Source organism: Protopterus annectens, chromosome 13.part0, assembly GCF_019279795.1.
Source record: "Protopterus annectens isolate FY-2018-M chromosome 13.part0, PAN1.0, whole genome shotgun sequence".
NCBI lineage: Eukaryota > Metazoa > Chordata > Ceratodontiformes > Protopteridae > Protopterus > Protopterus annectens.
In genome coordinates, this window is record NC_056747.1 from 731,378,210 (window position 1) to 731,399,991 (window position 21,782).

The window sequence follows — 21,782 nt, forward strand, 5'->3', positions numbered from 1 at the left end:
GGGCAGACCAGGCATGTAAATCTGCAAATGAGCTGGGGAAAAAATGGGATCCTTACTGAGCAAGCAGGGCAGCACTACACAAGATGGGGATACCCAGTGCTGTACCTGGATATAAAGGAACCCATGGGTGGAAGCCTAAACCACCCCAACAGAGTCCACCAGTAACAGGGGAAGCCACTAGTTCAGTTATACAGCCAGGATCAAGGGTTACATGTTTTAAAGGTAACCACTGGGGCCATGTATCATATAGATGTCCATGCAAGCAAGGTAGGGAACAAAAGGTGGGGGAGCCAGCAAGTGGCAATAACAGTATGCCAGTGGTAAGTTGTCTTGAGACAACAGTGTGGTAGCAAACTATCACCAGAGTTTATACCCTATCTTAGTGGATTGCTAAGAGAGACACAGCTTCTGACATAACCATTATAAAGCCTGCAGTGGTTAAAGAAGAGCAGCACTTGCTTGGGCATTCCACTCCAGTCAGAGCTTTAGGAGGTACCCCAATCCAAATGCTTTTGGTCAGGGTTCACCTTATCTGGGATGGTGGAAAAGGAAGCAAGCAGGTAGGTGTGTTTGAGGATACCCCTGCAGATGTCTTGATAGGGAATGATTTTGATAATGAAATACCTTCTGTGCATGCAGTTACATGCAGTCAAGCTTGGAGACAGGCATGTGGGTCTGGTAGCCTGGAAGAGACCTAGACAGACCCCACACCTGAAGCCAGGCCTGGTGTGGTGGCTTTTTCAGGGAGAGAGCTACTGTGTAGCAATGAGCCTGAAGGTGAGCCACAGCTTCTGGTAGGTACTGATGTTTCCTTGGACTGAGTGACTGCAAGGGCAGAGGCGAGTGGTAGTACCCAGGCTGACAGTGAGGCACCACTGTCAGATGAAACCAGGCTTCCTGTGGAATGGGAGCTGGCAAGGGTCACAAAGATAGAGCTGAGTCAGGCTCAGCTCTTGGGCCATACACTAATAGGCTTGAGGGAGGTAGCTATGGAGGTGCCTGATTCTCAAGGAAAAGGGGAGTCTGTATACTGGAACTAAGGGTTACTGTACAGAGAGTGGACCCCTGAGAGAGGGCTAGAGGGTGAGGTAATACAGCAGTTGGTAGTGCCTAGAGCCTACAATCTGGCACTTCTAGCCATAGCCCATGAAATTCCTTTTGCATGTCATATGGGCATAAAGCATAACAAGAGACATATTATGCAGAACTTTTATTGGCCTGGGATTGTAAGGGATGTAACAGTACTGCAGGACCTGTGAGCAGTACCAAAAAGTAGGCAAGGGAGGAGACAAGGTCAAGGCTCCTTTGATGCCTTTGCCTGTGATTGTGGAGCCATTTTCAGAGGGTAGCTATGGATACTGTGGATCTCTGAGTACTCCATGTTACACAGGGAAGTAGTATATCCTGCTAGTAGTAGATTATGCTACTAGACACCTTGAGGTGATGGCTCTGTCCTCCATCGAGGCAGAGAAGGTGGCAAATACTTTGTTAGAGGTTTTCAGCAGGGTAGGCTTCCTGAGAGAAATACTGACTGACAGATGTGCCAATTTCATGTCAGACCTGCTGGCTTGTCTGTGGGAGTGCTGTGGGGTGAAGCATCTAAAGAACACCCCCTACCACCTCCAGACTAATGGTCTTATGGAGAGGTTAACTTCTACACTAAAGACCATGATATGGAAATTTGCAGACCAGTTTAAGAGAGAGTGGGACAAATATTTGTCCCATCTACTGTTTGCATACAGGGAGGTACCCCAGGAATCCATAGGTTTTTCACCCTTTGAGTTGTTGTATGGGTATAGGGTGAGGGGGCCATTAGATTTGATTTGTGATGAGTGGGAGGATGAGTGTAAATCCCACAAGCAGTCTGTTGTGGCATATGCCCTAAACCTCAGGACAAGGATTAGGGAGCCGATAGGCTTTCCTCAGTAGAACCTGGCAGGACACAAACAGCAGAAAAAGGTCTGGTATGGCAAGAATGCTTGAGCCCAAAAGTATGCTGTGGGACAGCAGGTTATGGTTCTCATTCCTGTCAGACACAATAACCTGCGGGCAGCTTGGGAGGAATTCTTTGAAGTGGTAAGGAAGGTCAGTGATGTTAACTACATGGTAGAACTGCTAGGCGGTAGGCAGGGGCACAAACTGTACCATGTTAAACATGATGAAGCCTTACCATGATAGGAAGGCCCTTGTGCTGAGTATTTGCAATGGGTGGCAGGAGGAGTCTGAGTGGGATTTATGGCTACATCAAGCCAGCTAGCAAAATACTATTGTGGAGCCATTTTCAGAGGGTAGCTATGGATACTGTGGATCTCTGAGTACTCCATGTTACACAGGGAAGTAGTATATCCTGCTAGTAGTAGATTATGCTACTAGACACCTTGAGGTGATGGCTCTGTCCTCCATCGAGGCAGAGAAGGTGGCAAATACTTTGTTAGAGGTTTTCAGCAGGGTAGGCTTCCTGAGAGGAATACTGACTGACCGATGTGCCAATTTCATGTCAGACCTGCTGGCTTGTCTGTGGGAATGCTGTGGGGTAAAGCATCTAAAGAACACCCCCTACCACCTCCAGACTAATGGTCTTATGGAGAGGTTAACTTCTACACTAAAGACCATGATATGGAAATTTGCAGACCAGTTTAAGAGAGAGTGGGACAAATATTTGTCCCATCTACTGTTTGCATACAGGGAGGTACCCCAGGAATCCATAGGTTTTTCACCCTTTGAGTTGTTGTATGGGTATAGGGTGAGGGGGCCATTAGATTTGATTTGTGATGAGTGGGAGGATGAGTGTGAATTCCACAAGCAGTCTGTTGTGGCATATGCCCTAAACCTCAGGACAAGGATTAGGGAGCCGATAGGCTTTCCTCAGTAGAACCTGGCAGGACACAAACAGCAGAAAAAGGTCTGGTATGGCAAGAATGCTTGAGCCCAAAAGTATGCTGTGGGACAGCAGGTTATGGTTCTCATTCCTGTCAGACACAATAACCTGCGGGCAGCTTGGGAGGAATTCTTTGAAGTGGTAAGGAAGGTCAGTGATGTTAACTACATGGTAGAACTGCTAGGCAGTAGGCAGGGGCACAAACTGTACCATGTTAAACATGATGAAGCCTTACCATGATAGGAAGGCCCTTGTGCTGAGTATTTGCAATGGGTGGCAGGAGGAGTCTGAGGGGGATTTATGGCTACATCAAGCCAGCTAGCAAAATACCAAGTTATTAAGATGGAGCCTAGGGTTGCAGGCATATGACATGACAGTGCAGCACTGTAGTGGGGTCAGCAATGCCAATGCAGATGGGTTCTCAAGACAGGGCATGGGTTAATGTATCCCCAGACAGGCTCATTCCTCTCAAGCCATGTTTCTCCAGGGTCACTTAAGAAACTAGCTTGAGTCTTCAAACGGGGGATGATGATGATGTGAGATATTGCCAGCAATTCCAGGAGAAGTAGGGCAGTGGATGTGTAACATATGCCAGCATAGCTAGCTGGAGTTTTGTAAAAGAATTATATGTCATTGGTATATAAAACTAATTTGTACAGGTGCTTGTGTTGAAAATGTATTTGTAAAGTTGCTTGTGTTAAAAATGTACCAACAGTGGGTCCTGCTGGACAGAAAAAGAAGTATACCTGTATGTCAGACTGTATGGTAACTATTGAAATGAATACGTTGTAACAAAGGATAGTGAAAGAGAAGAGGTTAATCTCAGTCCAGCTAACTTTGAAAAATAGATTGAAATTAAATTACTTGGTATAAGCCATAAAGATTGTATCTTACAGATCTCAATGTAGCCAGGGACAAAGATTCTGTACTAGTAGGTCTTCTGTATTGTCCTTGGTGGTGAACCAACAGCTACTGTGGAAGGATGGACATTGGAAATTGTATTATGACTTCCAGAAGCTGCAACAGATATTAGAAAAGATCTGAGTGTGTGTATTATGGCACATATGTGGGAGATTCTTTTTCCAGTTTCTAGTAAAGGGGGTAGTATGGGAACCAGAGTCAGACAACCAGATCTATGTGATGTCATTCTGTAATCCAGGACTAAAATGATGTTTTAATACCAGATGAGACAGAAGTCTCAGATCGGTCTGTTTTTGGAACTTGACATAGAAGGATCCCTCAGCCATTTCATCTTGCCTTGCTTTAGTAAGTAACCTGGGAACAGTAATTCTTTAGATCAGTCAGGAAAATATAGTGAGATTAGTTAAGTACTGTTTTTCTGTATCTGTGTGAATCAAATCATCTGTGTTATTTTAATATTTCCTGTACATGAAACTCTGGTGTTTATTGTAAATAGATATATAGCATTTTCATGTTCTTTTGTTACTCATTATTAAATATACTTAAACTTTTCAATGTGGCTGGTCTTTTAGAGAATATTTTAACCTTTGAGAGTACTTATATTCATTTGGTGACACTGTGGCTGTTCCTGAAAGCTTTGCTCTGTGGTCAACATTACCCTTTGTATTAGTATTAATTTCACTCAGTATAATTGAATACCCTTGTAAGAGCCTTACATTAGCTGGCTTTGGAATATCTGGTGGAAGTAGCTACCTTATAGTCTGGGCAGAGGGGCTAAGCTAGTAAATCTGTGCCAGCCTTTCTCAGGTGTGTGTGTGTGTGTGTGTGTGTGTATACGTGTGTAAAAATCAAATCTCATAGTGTGTGTGTGTGTGTGTGTGTGTGTGTGTGTGTGTGTGTGTGTGTGTGTGTGTGTGTGTGTGTGTGTCTGTGTGTGAGCTACTTGGACCAGGGACACAGAGCACTGGTTTCACAAAGAGAGTGGTGGAGGACTTGGCTTGGACACTTGGTTGAGGAGTCATTTCTAGGGCTGTGCCAGTGGGGAGTCTTACTGCAGGCTTAGAGAAAGAAGGAAACCCAGACCTGGACTGAGTGTTTTCCCTGTGTGCTCTTAAGGGAAATTCTGCTTGATGCAGACAGCTGCATCTGGAAAAACTGTGTATGTCTATTTTTGTTCCAAGTGAACATTCTTTACCAATGTCAGTGGTGAGGATTCAGGCTCCTTGATTACTGGCCCAGAGGAGGGACATCACAGTCTCTATGGTGTGGATCTGGATATAACTCAATAACTTTTTCATACTAATGCGAACATCTCAATCAAAAAATAAGGTTTCAAATTTGCTAAATGACTCACTGCTTTGTAATAGCATACTTGTATTTTACATTTTGTTACTGATTCTTCAAAGACAAAGAAGACAGTGAGTGAAATATGTGCTGGTCAGCAGTATGTGGTGTGCATTCTGTGCAACTACTGGCACAAGTGTAAGGTGAAGACACTAATATTGTTTCAGTTGCAAGAAAAACAAGTATACGTAGTTAGGGAAATTCAACTTTCAGATGCTAAAAAGAAAGAGGAGAGACTGACAGATAGATGGACAGAAAGACAGCAAGGTCAATTTCCTGCAGAGCTTACCTAACAAATATCGACCTTTCCTGAGTTGTTCACTGTTTCATCTACTAAGAATTGACAATCATCTTTAGAAACCTAAAAAAAGCTTTGTATTTGCCCTACATGATAAGAGATAATGGGATACATGTAGAAACCAAGAATAATTAAAGATTTCAGGTTTGCAGCTCCAACTCTTCAGTGCAGGAAAAGTTTTATCAGCACAGCTTAGCAAGTTAAAATTGCAGATAGCCTGATTTTGTTAAGCTGTGCTGATAAACTGGGTTTTATAAAGGCTTACTGCTCTGCAGAAGCCTTTACCCCAAAATATTCCTCAATAAGGTATGCCCAAGTGATTCAGAGACTACAGCTTTATTCTAGTATTGGCAAAACTGCTAACAGCAGTGTGTGTGTGTGTGTGTGTGTGTGTGTGTGTGTGTGTGTGTGTGTGCTTGTGCAAGTGCTCATTCATGTGTGTGTGGGTTTGTGTGTGCGCATATGTGGGCGCAAACAGTTTAGGTGATTATGCAACCACAATATTGACACTGTTCGATACAGAGACATGGTAATTAACTACTAATGAGGTGTTCCTCGGTGCAGCTTAACCTTGTTTCTGAACTGATGACTCTCACTGGCACAATAACTGGCAAACTTGTATTAACCAAGTAGTGCTGGCAATGAGAATCTATCTGAATCCCAGGGACAGCTTTTAGTCATCATACAGCAGCTAAGGTAGAATTCTGCACTATTTCATCAACATATGAGTAGGTCTGCATTGTATAATGCATTGTGCAATTAGAATATTCTGTGCCATGAAACTGGTGACACTGATATTGCTATCTTGCTTCTTTTCCATAGAGTTTGGACTACTTAATGAAAGTTTTTGAACTGAACTGTTTAAGGTATTAGACATTGCTATTAAGATACAACACTTTCTTTTGGAGACAAGAAGTGGGTGAGAATCAGGGTTCAGCCACGATCTCACTGCTGTTCATACTGGTGATGGACTATATTAGCAAACAGGTCAGAGGGAACACATCATCAAAGCTTTTGTATGCAGACAATGGGGCATTACAACCAGACTCTGAACAAGAACTTTAGCAAATGATAGGGGAATGTAATGAGAATCTAAAGGCATGTTGGATGAAACAGAACACAGACAAGACAGTTGCTATGGCAACAAATGAGGGAAATCAAAAGAAGCTGAATATTGAGACAGAATGGAAAATAATGGAACAGGTTAGCAGTTGTGAGTATTAAGGAGAGGTGTTAAGGAGAAGGGAAGTTGATTGTTGAGGTCAAAACTAGATTCAGAGGGGTTGCAGCCAAATGGGACAGAATGTTAGGTGTAGTGTGTGACACAAGAATGCCAAAGAAGCTGAAATATTAGGTGTACAGAACAGTGGTGTGGCAAGTACCTTATTATGGTACGGAAATCTGGGCAGTAAAGACAGATCAGTTGAAGAAGTCAAAGGTGATGGAGATGAAGTGCCTGAGACAGGTGGTAGGATGATGCACACTGTCGGACAGATAGAGAAATGATGACATTGAAGAAGTTAAATTACCTCCAGGTCAAGTAAAACAGATTACAGTGGTTCAGTCTGCAGGAAGGCAGACAATGATTTGGTGAAAAGTTGGGAGATACAGGAAGAAGGGAAGAGGAAACTATCATGTCCAGCAAAAATATAGATGAATTGTATGAGAGGAGACCTGTGACAGATATGATTTTTGAAGGTGGTATTAGAGTGACATTGAAATTGAGAGAGGTGACAATAATTGATGCAACAGCTCAACCCCATGTTAAAAATGCAAAAAAGTGGTTGATGATGATGATGATGATGATGATGAATGCAAGATTGATTTCCCAATGATTTACAAGAAACTTGAAGAAGAAGGAAATAAGTAGACAATGGGAACATCACTTTATTTGAAATTTCTGACTCTTGTCAAGGGATTAAACCCAGTATCTCCTGCATTACATGGGGATGTCACTGGAGTCTCTGGACAGATAGGTTCCATGGTTCCCCCCTAGAGCAGTTGTTTCCCCTTTCAGCTAGGAAGATACCATGATGGTGATTTTAAACACTCAAGAATCCAGTGCAGAACTGATGATTAACCTAGTAATGTTATTAGCAAATCAGTGAGAAAAGAAAACACTAACCCTTGTCTGAAGACTGAACCCAGGACACTCTGCATTGTGTGGTTGTCACAGTCACATGACCAACAGGGAGTCTCTGGAGAGGTAGGTATCTAGTTTTGAACCCACATGCATTGACCACAGAACAAATGATTAACCTAGTATTGTGCTAACAGTTCAACAGGAAAGGAGAACACTGCCCCTTTTCTGGGGATTGAACCCAGGTCACTCTGCATTTCATGCAGTTTTCACTGCATTTGACCAACATGGAGTGTCTAGACAGTTAGTTACCTGGTTTCCTGCAAAAGTAGTGGTTCCTCATTTCACCTAGGAAACCCTCAGGTCAGTATATGGTTTGAGCAAGTCACTTAAATATACAGTGCTCTTGGGCTGCCTTGAAAAGATGCACTTACCAAGTTAACAGTAGGTAAGTAAATAAATAAGTAAATATTTTAGGAAAGCATGTGTTGAAAGAGGTGATGAGATTCTTAGTAATGATTGCTTAAAAAGGTTCATAGGTAAATAGTAGTCTAGCTGTCATTGCAGGCCATTTTAAGTCTAGCCAGTTTCTCTTTTTGTGCTCATATTAACCTATTCACTTTGGCTAGAGATTGGCTTTACCCGTGCAATGGTCGATAATTATATATTACCCCAAATGAGAATAAGTGGGCTCATACCATAGATACTTTGAGGGGACCCATACATGGGATAAATCATTTAGGAGCTACCTCTATCCATTAGTAGTACAGAGGGCAGTCCTGGGGTAACTTTTCTGTTTCCCATTCATACAGCCAAGTTGCTCTTGAATGTGGACAAAGATGAACTTTGCTTTATGTGGATGGGGAGTCTGTTCCACAGTAGCAGCATTCTCCATGAGATTGTTTCTCCAAACCAGATGTTCTGTTGACGTATAATAATGTTCTTGCTAATAAAAAGTGCATAGTAAGTATTTGTTGTTTACATTTTGAGAACATAAAAAAAAATAAAATTATTCCTAGTGAAAATGAAACTTGGAGGGAAACCTATAAATGATGATTTTAATAAACTGGGAGCACTCTTTCACTGCAATATTTGAACTAACATTCGAAGAATCCAGCAACAGTTCTGCAACAAACTAATGCTGTACTGAAAACTTATACAGGAGAAAATATAAAAATACTATGTGATGAAGATATGGAATCTACTTATAAAGAAAACGAAACATTAAATCCAAAAAAATTCAAAGGTAATGGAGCAAGTCTGCTGAGCAGAATCTGGCCGAATCAAATTCACTCAGGTTGGGAATAAATAAACTATCTACTTTCTGCAATTAATCCTTTAGTAGCAATGTACTTACTGAACATGATGCTGTCTTTAAAGAAAGAGAACTTTACAATGCTTTTCCAATGATTCAACTGCATCCAGAACCACCCAAGCTAAGATAAGACTATCTCATTGATTTACAGCACTTGTACTTGCTGTATACAGTGATCACTACTGTGTTTGAGCACAATAAAATGTTGAGGTGAGTCTTTCAGCTTTTCCTGGTTAGGGGTCGCCAGAGCAGAACTCCGGTCCGCTAATGATTGGTAGTTGATTTTTACGCGCCGAGTTACCAGCCCTGATGCACAACATTCAACGAAGGTACGCCCATTTACGCATGTCTCCACGCAGAAGACGTTCTAGCTGAGAATCAAACCGGACAGCGTCTTACTGTGAGGCGACAACGCTACCACAGCACCACCACCGCGGATATTGAGCACAATAAAATACATTTGTTTAATTTTGTGGGAAAAATAGTCAGTCTCTGTTAGTTGGCTTGTTTAGTTCTGTGTTTCTCCAAACCTCCTTGCAGAAGGGTGATTTATCCAGGGACTTCGTTGTTTGGTACTTTGTTGTTACTCTACACTTGAGAGCTGCTTCTGCTATGCTTTTACATTAAGAAATCCCAGAATCCTCCATCTCATGGCAGAAGGTGTTTACCTGGTCTCTCTTGAGCTGAGAAGCACTTCAAGAAGATCAAAGCATTGTTGTTTATTGGCTAGAGGGCATAAGGGTCAATTTTTAATCTCTGCTATAAATCTGGCAAGTTTGCACGGAGCTGCCTACCAGGCAGCAGCAGCTAGCAGTGTCCTGCCTAGTAGCAAATGCCTAGATGCCCAATAAAATTAGAATTAGATCCAAAACCTGGAAACTGTGAGGCATTTTGTGGAAATAAGCTTAGAGTAGTTAGCTTGCACACCAAATAGCACTACCATATCCTAGCATTAAATAACATCTTGCCCTTAACCCCAGAAACTAGTCTGTGTATCAAATACCACTATCATATTCCAGCACTTTATAACATCTTGTTGTAAACTACAGTAACTAACCTAGGAGATCCCTATTAAATCCCAATCCTTAATCCTAAACAACCCACCCTATTACAGGACCTGACAGCAGGGATATGCAATTTTCACATCCATGTGGCCAATCTGGTAGATTTGGGCATCCTCAGGCAATGTAACAATTGTCTCATGTTCTCAGACAACCAGTTAATCATGAAAGAAAGTAACATGGTATGTGAGAGGTGTAAATACACAACTTCTTGGAGGCAAAAATCTTGCATAGAAATGAAGTTGACAGGAATACCCACACTACATCCCTCACACATGCTGTTCACCACACATATAGATTGTCTTATGCTGAGGTGCTTAAAATAAACCTTCCAAAATCTCAAAGACCTCCAAAGCCACTTAATGGCAACACTATCCAACAATCACTAAGACTCACACCAAATGCAACACCTAACATCTCACATAAGCCTGCACCTAATGGTACCCCAAGAGTAAAGTATATAAGGCAAGCATATACTTAACCTAATACTCTTGTCATTTGGAACTCCATTGTGTGACACACAGATGCCCCACTCGCCACTAGACAAGGAGAAGATAATGGTTAGTTGCCTATCTAGAGCCAGGATCTGCAATATCACACATGCACTCACGTTACTGCACCCCAAGTACTAATATGATTCTGACATAGTCTATGTGGGTGTAAATGACCTGAAACATACCTCACTGATTATATGAAAAGAGACATAATGGATCTCTTAGAATATGTCACAGATAGATGTGAGCCTTGCATTGAATAACATTCTAGCTCCACCAAGGATGATGCCACAGTATGAACATAAAATGATTGATTTTAATAATTTGTCTTAGTTTCTGATGTCACTCCTGGGGGATACAGTGCCTGTCAGCATGGGAGGACATAGTCAAAAGACCATATTACTTTGCCAAGGATGGGCTGCACATGTCCCCTCTAGGAATTTGGATATTGGTTAAAACTTTATCCACCTCCCTTTACTGCCTTTTTAGGCAGTACTAAAAAGACAAAGCTACCAACATAGGGAAAAAGTTTACAAGCAACATTATGGTGTTACTGCTCAATGCTCTGACCTTAAAAAAAAAAAACAAAAAAAAAAAACTCCACACCCTTCAAGCCCTCCTCACTCTGGAGAATGCCAACATCTGTGCCATGACTAAGACTTGGTTTAAAGCTATAGAAAGTGCTTCTGATGTACAAGGCTCCAGGGATTTCCACAAATTTAGACAAACAACAGCACAGACTGGGGCTAAAGGTGAAGATGTCCAGATCTACCTTAGCAACAAACATGCCTCCAGGTTGGTTAAACAGGATGATACCATGGAGCTCATCCATGTGCATATCACCATAGATAAGGTCTCTCACCATATCATGGCTAGCTGCAAGCCACCATCTATGCCCCTGGAGTCTCATGACTCTTACCTAAACATACTAGAAGTGCTCACCATCCAACCAAACACCCTATTCATGGCTGACTTTAACTACCACTCTATAGACTGGGAATTGTACACTATTTCAAACTCACAGGCACAGCAATTCCTGGATTTTATTAACACAAACATCCAGAAACAGATTGTGCATGCTCCAACCAAAGGATCAAAAATACTCAATGTGGTACTCACCAACATGGGGACATTGCACCCCCATGTCACATTCTCACTAATGAGGTTGGATTACAAAACTGTCTCATTTGAAGTAAAAATCAACCCAGAAAATCCAGCTAAACCAGTAACAGTTAGGACCTATTCAAGGGCAAACTACGTCCTATTAAGTGATAGTTTGTTAAAATTCAAGGCTTCCCCCAACCCTGAGACCACAGCTACCTATGGAGGATTATTTACAGAGTCCTCATACAAACATGTGAATGGATGCATAGAGGTTGCAGTACCTACCAGAAATAAACCCAAAATAAACACTAAAACAAACCCCACTGGTGGAATCCTCACTTAAACAGCATATATAATAAAAGAAGAAAGCTCATGGCCAAAACCAGGGAGAGCAACTTCCTTAAAGATAAGTGTTGTCATATACAACTAAACAAGAGGTTTAATTAAGTCCAGCAAGGCCAACTACAAGGTCAGGATAGCCTCACAGGCTGAGGACAATCATATGGCCTTCTTCAGCTATGTCTGGAACCTTAGAGGTAACACACAACAGTGTACTGAACTGGTATTGTAAGGTACCACCTTCACCGATCAGTGTGACACAGCAAATCTACTGGCTGAAAAATTCAGCTCAAGCTTCACCACCCCACTGCTCCCACCTCCACCAGGTGAAATCCACTCCAACATACCCCCCCCCCCCCAGTTATCAGCAGGGACCAGGTACTGTCAGCACTTGCTAAAGCAAAGAACACATCCTCCCTGGGTCCCAGTAACATCTCAGGTTACCTCCTGAACAGTCTAAAACATGACCTATCAGGATCACCTGAGGCACTCTTCAACTACAGCCTTGAAACAGGCTACATTCCAAGTGGAGGAGGACCACAAGTCATTTCTCTTCACAAGGGTGGACCATCAACTGACACAGGGAACTACAGATCCATCAGTCTAACAAGGCTAATATGCAAAGCCATGGGACAAACTATCATGGAAATGATAAACAAGGACACTGACAACTTATAGACACTGGACTCATTCCAATTTGATGTTATTATGGGAAGGTCATGCCTCTTAATCTGGTAGACTTCTTTGTGAGGGTCACCAAGACAACGGACAAGGGTAAAACAGTGCATACTGTGCATCTTGACCAGGCTAAGGCATTCAGTACAATACCTCACTCAGGCATTGTTGACAAGCTCTCCAAGCTAGGTAGAAATCCATACATAACTTCCTGGATTGCTGGCTGGCTCACAGAGAGGACCCAAGAAGACTGGTCACCAATGAGTACCCCAGGGCTCCATGCTGGGTCTGCTCCTGTTTGGCATCTTAATTCTCAAAAGTCAGGGCTAATGGGCAATGTTTTACAACAGTACTCTAGATGCACAGTAGCAAGGCCCACCCAAAAGCCTGCACATGGCGATTTTTTCCTCTAGACTTGAATAAACATGAAGATAGTTCATTAGTCCACATTAATATTAATATTACTGGCACGCGATAAACATACAAATGGGAACATTTTTAGTAGATGGCTGGACATACTGACTAGCGTAATATAAGTTTCTGTTTTTTTTTATTTTCCCCTAGTACTTCTGCCATAGTAAGTAAGTTCTGGTTCTGTGATGTACTGCATGTGAAAGGAAACATTTGTATTACTTCACAAATGTTCAAATAGTTTGTAAATGCTATAGCTCCATAGCTGTTAACTTTTCATTTCTAGAATGTGGAACATTTAGCAGCTAGTCAAATTTCTTTATTTCTGCGATGTATGATATAGCCTTGAATCCATGTGTTTAGTTTTAAATTGTGTTATCTAATGCTTTACTTTGGAGTTTTATGAATTTTAATACACCTGTTTAGCATTTGAAAAGTTTGTGTAATCTGTTTTGACAAAACGTGCAAATATCCTTCACATACTGTCTGCAAACACATGGTTTTCTGATGAGCTGATATTCTAGCTCACAAATATTACTTTTTTCCCTGTGCTTTTTGCAGGGGGGCATGCCCCCCTGCACCCCTCGTGTATATAAATATAAATATACCAACTCAGAGAGCACACTACTTTGAGGAACAGGGTAAACTACAATTAGACAATGAATATTCATGATGTCACAGACAAATCTGCATGACATGTCAATTATGCATCATTTTCATGCTACATCGCAGCCATTAGGCATGTCAATCAATCTGGCCATGCCCATTCCTGCACAAAATGGTGGTGGTGGGGGTACTGTTGTAAAACATCGACAACTAATGTTCAAGGCCTCTGGCTAACCAAGTTCGCAGATTACTGTAAATTGGGAGGTATTATAGATTCCTCCCAAGACGCCAACATCTTTCAAGTGGGTTTAACAGTTTAACACAGACAAATGACTAGTGCCAAAGCCAGAGGCTAAAACACAATGCCAAAAAATTAATTATAATGCCCTTTAGGAAACTGTCAATCCAAGTAAATCACTCAATCAATAAAATGCCCCTAAGAGTCAATCTAGTAGTAAGGGATCTGGGAACATCTGTAGACATCAATCTGGCCTTTGACCAACATGTAGCTAAGATAATAAGAAAATCATTCTAAGCTGCCTAACTTATAGGTAAGGGTGTGGCATCCAGATCTAAGGAAGTTATAGTGCCCTACTCAGCCCTTATCAGACCTATTATTGAATATAATGCCCCCTTTGGTATGTGTCTAAACAAACACTTGCAACAGTTGGAACTCCCACAAAGATTTCTCACTTGGAGAATTCAAGGCATGAATAACATGTCCTACACTAATCGCCTAAAGGCTCTGTCTTTGTATTCAGTCTCCTAAAGGCTGCTGAGAAGGAATCTTTGCCTGGCTTACAGGGCATCCTCACATCCGGCCCTGATAAATCTGTTACCCATGCGCAAAACAAACAGCACGAGAAACACTAGATCCAAGGACCTTAACTTCACTTTTGACATAAACAGAACATGCTAGAGAGACAGATATGTGTCCCAAAGGATCCCCACATGATGAAATACGCTCTCTATTCATGTAAAATGGAGTTCTTCCCTGATCCAATTCATTTGAAACCTTGACAACTGGATGGGAAATTGTAAATTTATCCCTCCTACCTGTCTGACCCTCATGTCCCTTAAGGATATAGGCCTTCAATAAGAAAAATACCATCCATACTAACACTGTCCCTACAAATCCTTAGTTAATGCCATAATAATATGCACTCCCTCTTATAGATGCCCATGATACTTGGGACCCAAATGGTTTGGGGTGTGGTCCTAGTGGTCATTATCCTAGTAACAATCTATGCACCTATAAGAAATAGGCATGTTAAAAGACACCTATTTATGTTCTGGTACATGCTGAACCTAGATCTGTTCCACATACAGTGTGCATTAAAGCAGAAGGAGATATTAACACTTAAGGAAAGCAAAAACAAATATAACCTTTATTTACCGGGCTGTTGATTTTTTTTAACAAAACAATTTTTAAAAATGCAGACCTCTTTAAAATATTTAGAATGGGTTACTAATGTTAGACTGCACATATATTATAGGTTTAATGCTTACACATTAACTTCTGTAGAACAGAATCCCAACTCATGAAAGGAGGATCTATTTACATTGTGAGACAGACAGGTGTCAGAAGTTTTTAAATTAGATAACAGCCATGATTATTAACAAATGGCATTGGATGAGATATCTAAAAACACTAGTTAACACATACACATGAAGGAAGTTTACATGTAACTGCTTAACTTTTGGAGTGGCATCTGGCACATTTTAAACAGAACATTTTTTTTACAAGGTCTGCCAAATGATAGAATTTACATGGATGATATACTATCTACTGTGGCCATAGCAGAGGACCGGCTGAAGAAATGTGATGAAGTAGTGAGATGACTGGAAGAGGCAGGTTTCCACTTTAAGACAAGTGTGCGTGTCTGTATTTTTCTTTGCAAAAAATTCCAGGGCTTAGGAGCACAATGTTTACATCGTGTAAAGACTAAAGTAGAGCACAACATGGAGGCTGCCACCCTTTCTTAATTGGGTTTACTTACAGGTGCTCAGCAAATCTATCACAGTCATTTAACTCTGTGTGGAATTATTCATTATATAAGACTATACTATAGGCATGGGGAAAGGACTGGAAACAGCATTGCAAAAGCTGAAAATGTTGCTACATTCTGTTAATACCTTTTTTGTTATTCAGCCAACACATAGCTGACACTTTTTTTGTGGTGTCTCTCCTTACAGAGCAGGACCTGTGCTTTCAAACGGAATGCCTGAAGGTGGTAAGAATCCACTTACAGTACTTCTTTATGTCTTATTCTCTGATGCCTGCAGAAGAAAGCATTATCAGCCGAACAAGGAAGGATTCACCATAATTTTAGGAATACAACATTTTTCCTAAGTATTTGCATGGTTGTGCTTTTTCCAGACATACAGATCAGAAGCTACTGACATTTTATTTCATGAACAAAAACTTGTTTCACAAATGGGTGCTCAAACAGCACAGTGATGGCTTGTGCTACTTTGAGTATGTAAAACTGTTTACAGATTAAGTCAGTGTCATGCTAATGCACTGTGTAAATTACCTGTTCTGGAAATGCTTACAGACCTGCATATATCTGATTAAAGAATGGTGTTAAATGGCATAGAGATTACACCAGTGTGTATTGAGATTATATACTGGATTGCCACAGAAGTCTTATTTTTATATCCAGTTGATAAATGTGTACTGAAAGGTTGTCCTGTAATAAATTAAACGAATTTTAGGTCATACTGTTCTTAAATACTTATGCAAAGTATCAGACACAAGTGTGTACTTGACAGACTGGGGGATCTAGAGTCAATGTCTCTGCAGAGTTACTCTGAGATACTAAAAATTTTGCATTACGGTCATTTTGGAATGTTCAGAATTAAAAACTTAGTCAGATCATACGTATGGCAGCCCTAAAATGGATTGGGATAGGGAAAAAGAAAAGTTGTGTGCAGAGTGTCACGCAAACAGTACATAATCACTGAATACATCTTTACATGAGTTTAAATGGCCTAAGAAGCCATGGCCTAGACTACATTTTGGACTACGCACTGGCTCCTTCCCTGAAGAAATGTTTCTAATCTTGATAGATGTTCACAAAAAGAGATGGCTGAGTATGCTACAGACTGTGCTATTTCTCATGCAACTATTGAAAAACTAAGACAAAGTTGTAGCAATTTTTTTTAGAAATACTAACATCTAATAAAGGATCTTGTTTCACCAGTGTGGAATTTGGCAGTCTTATTAAGGGAAAGGGAATCTGTCTTGTAACTACTGCATCTAGTTATCTAATGTCCATCAGAGACAGAAGTGCAAATTGTAAAGGAAGGGATGAACGAAGGAAAGAAGGAAGGACAAGAAAGGTGAGAGTGTGGAAACAAACATGCCAATGTTTTTCAGTCAGCAAATTATTCTTCAGGTGAAAGCTTATTCTCTCCAGGGATGTATGTTGCAAAAGGTAAAATCCAGATTTAACTTATTTCTACCAATTGAAAGTTTTGTTTGTCTTTCAGCTTTTCCCGGTTAGGGGTCGCCACAGCGGAAGTAAAAAGCCAAAAAAAAAAAAGGGTCAAAACCAGACTTTTGGTAAAAGCACAAAGATGAAATTTGCATCTGGAAATACAATCTAAGTGAGGAGCTGCAGTCATGTTCATAAATAGAGTCACTGAGAACAGTCTGGGGCCTATACCATGCGTATTAGATATTGGTAATGGTTTGTCTGCGAGAGAGCATGCAAATAAAACGAAAACTAAATTCACATTGACAGTGCCAGACTGTGAACATAAAAAATAAATAGAAGATTTGCTGAACAGCATAGCTGTTTCCACGTTTGTTACCAGAAATCATCTGCTTTACCTATGGACGCTGCAGTTCAGAAACTAGTTGAGAACAAAGATGCTGAGGAACCCTTATGAAACTGTTGTGACTGAAGAAATAAATTATTTGAAATTATTCAGATTTCCCTTTTGCCATTATAACCAAATGTTGTAAAAGTGAAAGACTCATACTTTCCAAAAAGACTGTGTTAGTAGTGAAATGTCTTGCCTTTGAAAAGAGCTAAACGCATTTTGCTTTTACTATTAGTCTACTGAAACTTTGTCAAAACAGAAAAGGACACCAAACACTGACATCATAAATTGCTGTACTGTTGCTTAGAAATGCTGTACAAATGAAACTATATTAAGTTTTTAGAATATATGATACTGAACTATTTTCCAATATAGAATCTGCACTTTACCCAGTGAGTTCTTGGCATTAGAAATGGTGGGGGAGGTGTGTAGGGTTGCATATATTCAGTAATTATGGTTGCCCAGTATACAACATTGTTATCCTAATGGTTTATCTAGAAGCACTCGCTATATGCCAGTGTACTTGGTCATCTGTATGCTGTGTATGACGTCACATTTGCTGCTGCTGTGCTGTTGTCTAGATATGCTGTCCAGACTACTTAAATTTTTTGAAGTGCCTAAAGTGTTGAATTTACAGTAGGTCACAGATTTTTTTTTTTACTTTTTCAATCTTATTAACATTGTTTGGGGGAGTTTGCTCCTTTGTTCACCATCTTCAGAGTACTTTATCTCCCAAAACAAGTTTATGTTGCTCTTGTGATGACTTACATTGCCACCACCCTTCAAACCTGCTTGGAAGTATCCATGGCCTACCTACTATGAGAAGCAGGAAGTCTGGCATCATGCCACTGCAATATATTTTCATACAATAATGTGCACCACCAACCATACACACATGCCAGTATGCAGAAGCAGCTGGCATGTCTTCTGTCATTGTTGTCTTCTATACTTTGGTAGTACTTTTAGTAAGTAAAAAGTAGAATGCTGTCTTGTTCTCCCTGCCTTGAATGGGATTTAATCCTCGATCGTGCATTCCTCATGGACTGGCCATTTTCCACATAGTTTCATTGTATGCTATCTAATGTAGCAGTGACCATGTTACTGCCAGTCACGCTTCCTCACCATTAATAATGTCATGTGCTGACTACAGCATATAATGTATAGAACTCTGTACCTGACAGCATCGTCCAGACAAACCACATTATTAAAATTAGCAGCATCATTTTTCCATCAGCGTATAGTAATGACAAAATTTGAACTAGTAAGCCATTTACATTAGATATGTAACTTAAACAACTTTCTTTATCAACAAATGCAAGTGGCAAACCTCTAAACACTTCTTTTAAAATTTATTATGACAGTGAAATTGAAATGATATGAGCACCAATGCAATACTTTTCTGGATCAATGTATCCTTGAACTACTTAGCAGCAATCTTAGCATAGTGTTAGAATGTGTATTTCATTTAAATGCGATTTCATTATAAACATGAAAGAATGGTAACAGTGTGTTAAACTGTCCACAGCTCTGCGACAAGGCAAAGGAATTAATTGTTTTGTAGTCTCCGCTCAAGCATAGAGATAAAAGGGCCTGAACATGAGTTCTGATTGTCACATCATAAGAAACTTGGTAGAAAGACTGCATTACAAAACATTTTTGGAAGCTATACCAGTGCACACTATAGTATATTCTAAAGAGCAGAGGGTTGAAAGGAGCATGAGCTTTCCAGTACTTACTTCCTCCATCTCTTATTTTTTTCACTGAACATACTGGAGAATAACAGCTCCAAGGATGATCATTCAGCTAATACACATTTAAAAGTTTTAATACTAATTCATAAACATTTTCAGCTTTACTCAGACAAGATAAAAAGTAAATGCTGCCTGACATTTGTATAAGAACAGAATCTGCTGCAGCATACAGCAATATTGCTACCGATTCTTGAATACTGTGCTTTCAGGTTAAATGTTTAAAAGGAAGTGATATCAGTTTACTACTTCATTTGTGTTTGCCTACTCTCAGTTTAGCATGTGAGTAGATTGCTTGCTATGCAGGAAGTGCAGACAGGAGCTAGACATCTTATTGTGTGACACATTCCAGCCTTGTATCTACGGTCCAGTACTTTTAAAGAGATGTACATCACAAATCCACAATATTGCTTTTTTTCTATTGTTATTTCACAGTCTTTGGAAATATTAAAATTATAGCATACTAATCCAAGGGTTTGCACCTGTTCATGGCTTTTAAAGGTTATTGTAAATATTGACAATCCTAATTTTCTCTCTCCCCCTTTTTGTCTGTTTTTTTAGTGCTAGCGTGTAATTTTCCTTGCTCTTTCACTGATTGCTTCTTTCTGACTACTGGCCCTGCAACTGATGATTGTCCTTCTACTTCAACAGGCACCGATGGCCCTGGGGCTGTGACATCATTGCCACAACCATTTTGGAAAAGTTCAAGGCTACTGACCACCTGCGACCTTGATCCAGGCCTCTGGCAATGTCCTCGGTACCTTCTGGGTTGAAGGAAAAGAGCTGGGTCAGGCATAGGATCTAGCTCCTCGTTACTTTTTATCGTTTCTCTTTGTGAAAAGGCCGAGTCTTTCACCATTCCTCTTTCAAAGGCACATTCAGTTCCTGACCTCCTAAAATGAGTTTTGTGGCTGCGCTTTTTTGGTTTTGCCTCACCACTTTGTTGAGAGCTTGGCTTTTTATCAGGAGGTTTGTCAGAAGGCCGATTGCTAGACCTTGAACCATGTAGTTTCTGTTTAGCAGCATGCAGCTTGAAGGAAAGGTAAGCAGCCGACTCTGTTTGTCTCAGTAGCTCAGCGTTTAATACACTCATCCTGTGGTTCCGCCTTTTTAATTCCTCAAGAAATTTTCTTTCTTTGTTCCTCAAACTGCTTCTCAGTGCAGCAACAAGTGCCTCCTTGTGTTTCAACTCTTTCTTCAAAACACAGTTTTCTTGCTCCTTGTTGATGATTTTTGTTTCAATGACTCTGCACTTTTCCTCCAGTTCTTGTTCAATACTTTCTAAATTGAAAAAGAAACACTAATTACTGATGGAAACTGTGATATTACCAGTTTTATAATGCATTTTTTTTAATAAGTTTGATCAATCTATTTTCTTAATGATAGCAACTTAAAAGTTCTACCTGCATGAGACCTGTGCATTCTTTTAACTTATTGAGGCTGCCAGCAATATAGCTAATAAGGTGTGAAATGCATTGGTGCAGGAAGTCAAGTGGACCACATATTTAATCGAGCAAATAAAACAATTTCCTTTACTTACCATACCTCAAGACCTCTTAGAGCAAAAAAATTCAACAAAGCCATAAATAATAGGGGGTCAAAGGCACCAAAATAGGGACAATTGTTAAACATTGTTCTTTCAAACTTAGAACATTGATAAAAATAACAGATTTGCATTAGTATGAATTTTCTGAAGGGTATGAAGTCTGAAACTCAAATGTCTATGATTATTTTCTGACTTCAGTCCTCAATGATTTGTCAATGATTTCCCAGAAAAACAAATTTTATTAGGAACAGACCAAAAATATGAGGCGAAAATCTGGACAGTTGAGACGTATGTTACTTACTGAATTACATCTATTTTTTTTTACACAGTTAAGTTGTTTCTTAGTAGCAATATTAAGATCTATTGGGATTAGTATGATCTGTCAATCAAGCATATCTATTTCTTTGCAAAACCACTGGCTCTAGAAAAAGTTGCACTAAGGACCTAAATCTACAAAAACAAATAAACAAAGGATTGGTTTCTAACATAGTGTATTCCCAGCCTATGGTATAAGTTACCAGTTTGCTGATGTTTTTAAGCTAGGCACCAAATGATTAAAGCTGTATATATTTTTAGAATGCTTTAAACACACCATCAGCTAAACCCACTTTAAAGTAAGACGGGGACATTACCACTTGCAAATGATGTCTCATTTCTTGGAGTGTACACCATAATCAATACTCTTGCAAGTATTTTGAAGCTATATTGCTTGGAGAAACAGTATGTATGGCTGTGAAACCCTGTAATTATGATGTGTAAGGCTCCTCTCCAGGACTCAAAACACTTGACAGAAGAACTCAAATGAGGTTTTACATAGAATCAGTACTTGTTTATAAACTGGACTCAACAGCAGATAACATTTTGACAAAATGGTTCCTTAAATGACTGTCCTGAAGACAACCTAACAAAATTCCACACAGTTTAAATGTTATAACCCTGTATAGTAATCTATTCGTGAAAATGGGCAGAGAAACCATTTTACATTTAAGTATGCCACAAAACATATATTCATCATTCATAAACTAATAACTGTAAAATTCAAGAAGCACAAAAATACAAAGTACAATAAGGTAGTTAGAGTGTGCATGATGCAGGTATTACTGCATGCATGCCCAGGGACTGTAAGGCATT

General features: G+C 40.1%; 1 protein-coding gene across 1 annotated transcript in view; it reads right to left on the reverse strand.

Moving 5' to 3' along the window:
* Window positions 1-18,687: 18,687 nt before the first annotated feature.
* The window catches only part of CCDC92B (coiled-coil domain containing 92B), a 487,027-nt gene continuing 483,932 nt past the window's right edge, over window positions 18,688-21,782 (reverse strand). The window contains exon 4 of the mRNA XM_044054417.1: window positions 18,688-20,386. Coding sequence (XP_043910352.1) covers window positions 19,629-20,386 — 758 coding nt within the window. The 3' untranslated portion in view covers window positions 18,688-19,628. The remainder of the gene's footprint in view (window positions 20,387-21,782) is intronic.